Genomic DNA, 10,088 nt, shown 5'->3' with positions numbered 1-10,088 from the left:
CTTTTTATTCAATTGGCCTTTCAAGACTGCATTCAGGGACTCTAGCAAAGTCTTTCTTTTCCCTTCCGAGTTAAGGGAGAATATAGGAATACTTCTTTTTCTCCATGTGCTCTCTCAAAAAAATATAACTTAGAGCCCCAGCCTGTACCTCTTTCCTGTACCTCTCCCACTCCACCAGGGTTAAACATTGCTCTGCACTTGGTATGTTTCATTTCTATGCATGTTTTTATACTTTTTCTACATCCATGTAAATCCATAAACAATATATTTGTTTTAGGTGTTCCAAAAATTTACTAAAATGGTAACACGTTTCCTGTATCCTTCTGCCAACTTTTCTACTCAATATTGTGTTGTGAGATTTATCCATGTTGTTACAAGTAGATCTAACTTATCTTAATTATTCTATAGAGTTCATAAACCACCTCCAATACATCCATTGCTAATCCATTCCCTACTGTGAGATCAGTTTTCGTTTTTCTCTGTTAAACATTGCGCACATGTGTGGGCATTTTCCTAGGGTTGATATCTAGGACAGAACTACCATATCATAGGGTGTGAGCACCTTAAACTTCATGAGGGATTGCCCCCTCCCCCTCCCAGGTCAAAGTGATTGCATAGTCTGGGGATTTTTGATGCACATATTTGTAAGAAAAAGAACACTCCTTCAGGGGTCCTGGGTGAAAATGCCTGCCATTTTTCTGAACGCAGGAAGCTCTTGAGTGCCTCACATGCCTATTAAAAGCATCAGGGTTCCAATGACATATAAAAGCAGGGCTCCTAGGGTGCTGGGCTGATTGAGAGAAAATGAGAGCATTTGACATTTACTGTAGCAATTCCCTGCTCCTTATTTATTAGTGCCGTTTAGTTAGGGCTATCAAAGTGTTGCTGCAAACACTAATTAGCTAAACACTAGGCTCCCCAGAGAAAGAGAGAGACAGAGATAGGTGGATTGCTTGGTAGGCTGATTTTAGGGACACATAATCTGAGGCAAAGAGAAGTCAAAGAGAGAACAGAAATTTAAGAGCAAACTTGGGTGCACAGAGGGCAAGTGCTCCTCAGCCTAGAGGGAGGTCTAAGACAGGGATCTTAAAGGAGAGTTGGGGCTTCAATAGGTGGAGGAGAGAACGATAAGGCCATTCCAAGGAGTAAGAATGGTGAGAGGCAAGAATAAAGCATGTGCAGTCTCCTTCCAGCTAGAGGGGCAGGGGAGTTTCTGGGAACTTGGATTGGGGGTAAAATGGGGCCTGGAAGTCACATAAGGACTTTTCATTCTGTACAGCAGGAAAAGGAGCAAGAGGGAGAGAGAAGGATGAAGAGTGAGGGTGAGAGAGAGGTGGGATGTGAGGAAAGCGGAAAAGGAGAAGTCAGTGAAAAGGAGTGAGGTTGGGGGGGTGGGAAGGGAGGAGAAGGCGGAAGGGGACGTAAGGACACCCTCTGGGCCTAGGCAGGCTGGTTGGTCCCGAATCCTCCCCCCACCAGATTCCCCACGCTTCCGCCTTTTTTCAGACATCCGGCTGCCATTGTATTGGCCCCTAGTCGCTGAGTACCTGCAATGCACCACAGTGGGCCCAGAACCGGGCGACCTGTTGATGTAGTCCCTGACGGTTCTCACAAACTGGATCAGGGACTGGGTGGTCTCCGGGACTCCATGGTCTGGCCACACCGTGTAGTGAAAGTGGCGGATGAGTCTGTGTGCATCTAGCTGTTCCTCCTGTAAGAGCAGAGAGGCCAATGAGAGGAGTGACCCACGGCAAACCTTCACATGTGACAAGTGTGCGACAGGACAGGATCCAGCAAAAATGAGATTCCCAGGGGCCCTTTGTCTTTCCAAGCTGGGTTACTAAAGCAAGTCAAACTAACATACGCTGCATATCCGAAACTCTCGGATGGTCCACTCGGGCAGCACGGACTCCGAGACCATCTGCAGGATCATGTCTCCATAGTAGAGGGAATCCTGGTCCGCTGGCCAGTAATGGTCACACTTTACCTAGAGGAAGACAGACAGAAAAAAAGTGAGTCCGGAAATGTGACTCCTCCATGAACCTGAACTTTTCCTCCTCGACATACCTTCCTGAGTTGGAGCCCAGGACCAGCTGCTAAAGCAATTTGACCATCTGCTTTGCATTAACCTGCTCACGGCCAGTGCTGACGCTGGGCTGCTGCTGTTAGTGCAGGAGGAACACTGCACAACCTCGGCATTCATCTGCTTTTCAGGCAGTTTCATGGTTGTGGTTTTCTTTTTTGTTGTTATTGTTGATTTCCTTAGCATTTCAGTTCCACTAGCAGATAAACCACATCTTACAATGGCTCTTTCTGAAGAAAGATCTAACTGGGCAGAGGAAGGCACTGTCTTCTAGGCCCGGGTTTGTTTATCTTTTGATATCACTGTCCTAAGCTGGACCCCCTGCTTTGGGCCAAATGATCTTTGAAAAATCAGAACATTTCGCTAAGCTTGTATTTACATGTAGAAAAATAGGAGAAAGGGGATTATGAACATGTATTTATGGACCACAGATACTGGGCACTTACATGTAACCTCTCTTTTAACTATCCAAGTAACCATCTAAAGTAGAGGATGATAAGTGCATTATAAGAGGTTTGCTTAATTTGTCCAATTAACTGTTTTACTTTGTTTCTGCAGACATAGCCCAAAGCTCACTTCTTTTGTAAAAGTACGGGCAGAGCCAGTGACTCTAGCAAGGTATCTATCTCCTCTCAGCATACACTGAAGGATGGAGCTGACGAATGGCCAGTTAAGCTTTTTGTGCCATGGACACTTCTGATAATCCCAGTCCTCAAATGGAAACACCTTTGGCTGAAACTTCAGACCCAGAATCCAAATCGGGCATCCCCTATTAGATCCTTTTATATCTGAGTGGCTTAATTCACTAACGATGTTCTTACACGCTCCCTACTTGGCTTCCGTGGGCTTAGCTTTTAATGGTGGGGAAGAATTCCCTCAGAGTGTCGGAAAACACAGTTCAGAAGTCAGGAAGACTGTTTACTCACTCGGCCCTTCTCGACACACTGGGTCACCATGACGATGTTGTGAACATTCTGTTCCCACGCCATTTTCCAGAAATCATCCTTCGTGCCAGGAAGAGGCCCCTGAGTAGCAATGTATTCTCTTCTGAAGCTGTTGCCCTGCGATGAATTTACAATATGGAGAGTCAGAAACAATGGGCCTCTTCAGAACTATAAACAAAGGATTAGTGCTGCAGAGTAGATGATATGTAGGTCTTTGCCAGGCCCCTGACTTGAGAAAAAGATATGAACACAAGTGTCAAGGCTTGGGAGCTGGAAGGACAAAGGCCGGAACACTGAACTATTAAGAGCCACATTCCCTTTTATTTGGCTACGTCTATTCTAAAAGGCAATGGGGGACTCAGGTGATCATTTAGAAAACACTTCACCTGCCATTGTGTGTGTGTGTGTGTGTGTGTGTGTGTGTGTGTGTGTGTGTGTGTGTGTAGACTGTCTGAGGGACTGACGTTGAACAGGCTCTTTCCCTATTTAACTTAGAAGAATTTTGTCAGTTTGGATGATTGACAGAATGTTAATAAGAGATGTCATGCAAGGGAAACTTAAGCAAAGAGAAACCACTGTTTATTGAGCACCTACCATATAAGTCCTGCCATGGGTCAGGACTTTCACAGATCTTATTTAATCTTAGCCACAACTCTGTGAGCTAGGATATTGTCACCCACTCATTCTGTATTCCAGCACACAGAATTCCTTGCAGATCCACGTCAAAGCTCTTTCTCTCCTTGCCTCTCCTCAGGGCTTGTACATTATGTCACCTCTGTCACTCCCACGCCCCACCCACCCAAACACTGACTCTCATCTGGGTATTCCTTATTTATCCTCCAAGGCTCAGCATGTGGCCAGCTCTGCTGAGCTTTCCTTTATTTTTCTCTCTGCTGGGTGATGTTCTCCTCCTAGAAACTCCTTTGGCAACCTCTAGCTACTTGCTACTCAGAGAGTGGTCTTCAGACTAGCCGCATGGGGCTCACCTAAGAGCGTGTTAGAAATGCAGAATCCCAGGTGCCACCCCAGCCCTGCTGTATCAGAACCTGCGTTTTAACAAGACCCCCAGGTGATGTGGATGTATGTTACTGTTGGGAACACTGCTCTAGCCTGTTTCTCATGGCATTGTCTTGTCACTTCCTGATGCCCCAACTCTGCTGAGAGTTCCTTGAGGGTCAGGGTTCTGTCTTACCTTATCCTTGTATATAGCTCAGTGTTTGACTTATAGCTAGCACTTAAGTGTTTATTGAATGAATGGAACAAGTGCTATTTGAGATAAATATTATTTATCTTCATTGTTTGGAAGAGAAATGGAGGCCCAAAGAGGTGACATAACTTGCCCAGGGTCATAGAGTCAGCAAGAGGCAGAGATGGGATTGAAACCTAGATCTGTCTGGCCTTAAAGCTTTCTCCACTGCAGCATGCTGTAGGAAGTTGGCATGATGGTAGCCAGAATCTGAGCCCAAAGGTTTGACACAACCTTTGAGTTGTGTCTGTGGTTTTTCAAAAATCCAAATAACTTTGAACCAGTTTCCCTACCTAGGCAGCCTTAGCAGGGGAGATCCAGCTTCTTTAGAGAGCACTAATCTTGGCTAAGGGCTGCAGAGAGAAAACAACCTGTGAAAAGGTATCCTGGGCTAATTATTGGGTTGTCGGAAAAGTCATGACTCATTTTTGCAATGAAAAACACAGAAAAATACGTCATGACTTTTCCAACAACCCAATATAATCTCTTGTGACTATAGCCACTGAAAAATGGGCCTTAGCAGTGATCAAAGTTGGCACCCCATGTTTTATGGCAATCAGACATGGTTTTCTTAAGCCTGTATGTTTCTGGACCTGAGAACAGATAGCATCCAGGAAGAGAGGTATCTCCAGTGTGGCTACCCATCAGAGCTTATCCGGGACCCACGGCCTAGTGGTTCACTTACAGGGATGTAGCTGGCATTGATGTAGTCGGAGCAGGGGTCATCATCTACATTGGACAGCTTCACTCGAGAGGCATCATCTGAAAGGGCATTTTGAGAGAGATTTGTCACTGAGTCGTGGGGTGATTTTTCTACGGTTTATGGAATGCTTGGTATTTGATGTGCATTAGCTCTGATCTCCACAAGAGTCCCATCAGGGAGGTATTCTCATCTCCATTTGGCAGATGAGGCTCAGACAGGATAACTGACTTGCCCCAGGTTGCAGAGGTGGCCCATAAACACACACACAAACAACCAAATGTGCGTTGAAGCCCCCTCTGTGCTTTCTTTGTATCACTGTGACATTTGCCCAAGGAGTGGCCAACTCCCTCTCACTGCTGGAACGAGTACAGTCCAGAAAAACCACCTTCTATTGCTTTATATAGTAGGGTAAGGATAATAACTGTAACTGGAGGCTGTAAAGTAAACCTAGGTTGGCCGTTGCTGTTAACCCTATTACTGCTCTGAGCCCTCCAAAGAGAAGCAGTAGGACCACTTGGTGACATGCCGACAGTACAAGGGGCCTCGCAGAACCAGAACTGAAGCTGGCTGCTGCGCATGTGGAGGGAAGTACAATAACATACAAGCCATTCCTTTTCAAAGGCATTCGGATCCTCAGATCTTCTAAATCCAGCTATACCATATTTTTTTAGCCCCATTTTATTCCTAGAAAAGAGAAGAAATAGCTAGAGCAATACATTATTACAAATTTCAACACAAAACTCACAGGGCAATATATTGTTGTATCGATTTTTCCCTCTATTCTCCGGCAAGAGTGCAATATCACATGATTGGTTTCGACCCACGTCTTTTAAGTCCTATAAGTTTGCAAGTGGAGAAAATAAAATAGGATAAGGCAAATCATACAATCCTTGAGCTACAAAATACTATGAGAATATGTACACTAGCTACTGTCTATGGAATGCCTAGTATTCGAAGTGCATTAACTCTGATCCCCACCGCAGCCCCACAGGAGGTATTTTTAATCTCTATTTTACAGATAAAGCTCAGACAGGATAACTAACTTGCCCCAGATCACATGGGTTGCAAAGCAGGGAATTAAATCCAAAGCCTGGGCACTTTTCACCAAAGCACATTGTCTCCCAATCAAGCAAATGGCCAGGGTAAGTAACTGACAATGCTAGGTTTGCATTTGCAATTTGCTAATTCTTTCTTATCATCTGATTCAGGTAGCACTTTGTTTGCTGTGCTAGCCTAGGGATCGAACTGGCCTGTGAGATTAGTTGGTATGTTATGCAGAGAAGAGATTGGGGCATCAAAGAGTGCTCAGCTGAGATCCTAAGTGTTATCCTAACTCCTGAGCCCAATTGGCCTGCTCAGGACTCGGGTGCAAAAGCATCATCGCATCTGAGCTGTACCTCATACTCCTTGGATAGAAGGTAGTTGGAGTCAGCCTGCAGCTTCATGAAGTGTCCTTCAAACTGAATTATTTTTATAGGGCTATAGTTAAAATAGAACAGAAAGAAAAGAAAATTACTGAAGGGAAAATGCCATTAACCAGATAAGAGTTATATTTAAAAAACAGATAATAGAGTAATCAATGAGTTTTCTCTCTTACCAAGAAGTTTTCCGGTTACTGGGAAGGGAAGCCAAAAGAAGAACAAAGACCTTGTTAGAGAACCTCACACAATACAATCAACTCATCTTTCAATAAACTGTGTGACAGAAGGTGTGGTGCTCACCCTTTCTGGCCCAGGTTCAAGTGAACAGATAGTGGTCGATCCCGGCGGATGCTCAGGTGGGCAGAGGGCCTTTCTCGACCATGGCTGCAACATAAGGGAGAGGATTATATCCTGATTATGAAACTCGACTTCAACAAATTTTTCCACTTAGGGTAAGGCTGTGCATGTTTGTGCAAATATGGATTTTTCAGTATTCATGTAGATTTTCACTCAGCCAGCATCTCTTTGAGGGAGGGAAGGAGAGGAAAAACACGAGGAAGAAATAGATTTTTCCCACTCAGAAACGGATCTCCGCAACAGCTGAAGATTCGTCTTCTGGTTTTTGGCGACGGGTCACAATCACTTCCCACACTCTCAATAAAACTTTCCTTAAAAACAGTCCCAGTAAACCTTAGATGCAAGACATGACTGCAAAAGAGAGGACAATGTGCCAAATAAAAGAAATTCCCTAAGAGAAGAGAGTGTGGCATGGGACCACATGTTATTTGGTTCATTTTGGTCTCTTCTTAAATTAGCATGGCAGATATGAGCCACAAAATGGTGATGTCAACCACACTTCTCAGCATATTTCAGAAAAGTATTTGGGCACACAATTTTCAGACATCTCTGACTTCATGAGGAGACTGAACCACACACACACACACACACACACAAATTTTTTTCCCTGTGCAAAAAGAGTTCTTTCACATTCAAATGAAGCTACACATGGCCCCTCAGTTATTGGCAAAATTCATCAATGGTCTGCTGAGAGGCTGAAAAACATGAGTCATGGTTTTAGGGTTTGCTTTTGTTTCTCTTGAGAAACAAAGGCAATTTAACCTAGAGAAATTAAATTATTTTCCCTTCTTATTGTTCAGGTTCAAGGGCATTTCCAGTGGCATCTTTCAAGTTGTGGGCCCAATCACCCAAGGATTGTTTGTACTCACCTCGCTTTCTGTCTGCAGATGAATAAGGCAACGACAGCCACCAGCATGCCAATTAAGAACAGACCAGCACTCACACCTTCAATAACTCCGAACAGAGGCTCTACAATAATCCAGATGGAGACAACAAACCCAGGTGGGAACATTAGTGCTAAAGAATCAGTAAGGGAGCTACTGAAGCCCTACGTCCCTAGGAACATCATAACAGAAGGATTCACACACTAAGGCATTTATTATCTGAAGGCTGGGAGTATGCAGCTGAGAAGATGAAATGCTGACTACTACCCTGGAACGGCAGGTCAGTCATTATACATGTGAACTTAATGGTGTTTAGCATTTAAAGGATTTTGGACTTTTGTGTACTTGTGTGTAAAGCTTGGGGCACCTGAGATAAAGGCCAGCAGTTTGCCACCAAAATAAAACTGCTGTTTCATGTGTATGAAACAAGTTATAGCATCGGGGACTTTGGCACATCCAGTGAATTGCTGAGAGTTATTTTAACAAAACCTCATTTTTATTTTCTGGTATGATGCTGTCACTGAGAGTTTATGAACAGGTAAGGGTAGCCCAATTTTTGAACAGTTTTATTGAAATAGAATTCACATACCATACAATGCACCTATTTAAACTGTATAATTCAATGATTTTTAGTATAGTCACAGAGTTTTGCAAACATGATCACATTCATTTTATAACATTTCATCATTGCCCCTCCCCCCGCCTCCACTGCAAAGAAACTCCATGCCCCTTAGCCATCATTCTCTGTTCTTCCCTCTCCCTAACCCCTGGCAACCACTAATCTGCTTTCTGTCTTCATAGAGACACCTATTCTGGACATTTCACATAAACTGAATCATAGGTATGTGGTCTTCTGTGATTGGTTTATTTCAGATAACAAAATGTTTTGAAGGTTCATCCATATTGTAGCATTAATTGGCGTTTCATGCCTTTTTATGGCTCAATAATATTCCATTGTATGGATATGTCAATTTTGTTTATCTAATCATCCATTGATGGATATTTGGGTTACTTCTATTTTTTTTGTTTATTATGAATAATACTGCCATGAACATCTGTTTACAAGTTTCTGTGTGGATGTATGTTTTCATTTGTCTTGGGTATATATTTAGGAGTGGAATTGTTGGGTTAGACGATAACCCAAAGTTTATCATTTTGATGAACTGCAGAACTGTTTTTCCAAAGTAGCAACACCATTTTAGTTTCATAAGCAATGTATATGGGTTCCAATTTCTCCATACCCTTGCTAACACTTGTCCTTTTTTTAAAAAAGATTTTTATTAAACTATAGCTAACATACAACATTATATCAGTTTCAGGTGAACACCACAGTTATTCAACATTTATATACCTAAAGAAGTGATCACCTTAAGTCCAGCAACCATCTAACACTGTACCACGCTACCACAATATTATTGACTATATTCTACAAGCTGTATGTTACATCCCCATGACTTATTTCTTTTATACCTGGAAATTTGAACCTCTTATTCCCCTTCACCTTTTCCTCCCTTTTTAAATTTTTCAATTACAACTGACATTCAATATTATTTTATATTAATTTTAGGTATATAGCATAGTAGTTATTTGTATAATTTAAGAAGTGATCCCCACAATTAGTACCCATCTGGCATTATACATGGTTATCATCATATTACTGACTATATTCCTTATGCTTTACATCCCCTTGACTATTTTGGAACTGCCAATTTGTACTTCTTAATGCCTTCACCTTTTTCACCCTGTCCCCCAACCCCCCTCCCATCTATCACCCCAACAAATCAAGTATACATCTGACACCATACATAGTTATTACAATATTATTGACCATATTCCTTATGCTTTACCCTACATCCCCATAACTGCTTTGTAACTACCAATTTGTACTTAATCCATTTCCCCTTTTTCACCCATTCCCAACGCCTCTCCTGTCTGGCAACCATCAAAATGTTCTTTGTATCTACGAATTTGTTTCTGTTTTGTTTGTTTAGCTTGTCCTTCAGATTCCACATATAAGTGAAATCGCATTGCATCTGTCTTTCTCTGTCTGTCATACTTCACTCAGCACAACACCTTCCAGGTCCATCCATGTTGCTGCAGATGGTGAGAACCCATTCCCTTCCATGGCCAAGAAATATTCCATTGTATATATATCACCTCTTCTTTATCCATTCTTCCATGATGGACACCCAGGCTGCTTCTACATCTTGGTCATTGTAAACAATACTACAATGAACATATGGATGCACACAGCCCCTCAAAGCAGCATTTTGGGTTTCTTCAAATAAATACCCAGAAGTTGGATTACTGGGTCCTTCTTTGTCTCTTATTATAGCCTTTGTTTTAAAGTTTATTGGGCCGGCTGAGTGGCATGTTGGTTAAGAACTGGCTTGGGATGCCAGAGGGTCCCGGTTCGGATGCCACATATGAAGGCCAGTGACACTGCCCTC

General features: G+C 42.8%; 1 protein-coding gene across 1 annotated transcript in view; it reads right to left on the bottom strand.

The window, feature by feature from the left end:
- Positions 1-1,105: 1,105 nt before the first annotated feature.
- PTPRB (protein tyrosine phosphatase receptor type B) overlaps positions 1,106-10,088 on the bottom strand; it is a 123,413-nt gene continuing 114,430 nt past the window's right edge. The window contains exons 23-32 of the mRNA XM_019651766.1: positions 7,624-7,802; positions 6,698-6,781; positions 6,574-6,591; positions 6,374-6,455; positions 5,722-5,812; positions 4,959-5,035; positions 3,010-3,144; positions 1,865-1,987; positions 1,548-1,711; positions 1,106-1,193 (exon numbers count right to left, since the gene is read on the bottom strand). Of these exons, the coding sequence (XP_019507311.1) occupies positions 1,106-1,193; positions 1,548-1,711; positions 1,865-1,987; positions 3,010-3,144; positions 4,959-5,035; positions 5,722-5,812; positions 6,374-6,455; positions 6,574-6,591; positions 6,698-6,781; positions 7,624-7,802 (1,041 nt within the window). The remainder of the gene's footprint in view (positions 1,194-1,547; positions 1,712-1,864; positions 1,988-3,009; positions 3,145-4,958; positions 5,036-5,721; positions 5,813-6,373; positions 6,456-6,573; positions 6,592-6,697; positions 6,782-7,623; positions 7,803-10,088) is intronic.

The sequence above is a fragment of the Hipposideros armiger genome, unplaced genomic scaffold (genome assembly GCF_001890085.2).
Source record: "Hipposideros armiger isolate ML-2016 unplaced genomic scaffold, ASM189008v1 scaffold_166, whole genome shotgun sequence".
In the NCBI taxonomy this organism is placed as follows: Eukaryota; Metazoa; Chordata; class Mammalia; order Chiroptera; family Hipposideridae; genus Hipposideros; species Hipposideros armiger.
This window is presented reverse-complemented; position numbering and strand designations above follow the sequence as displayed.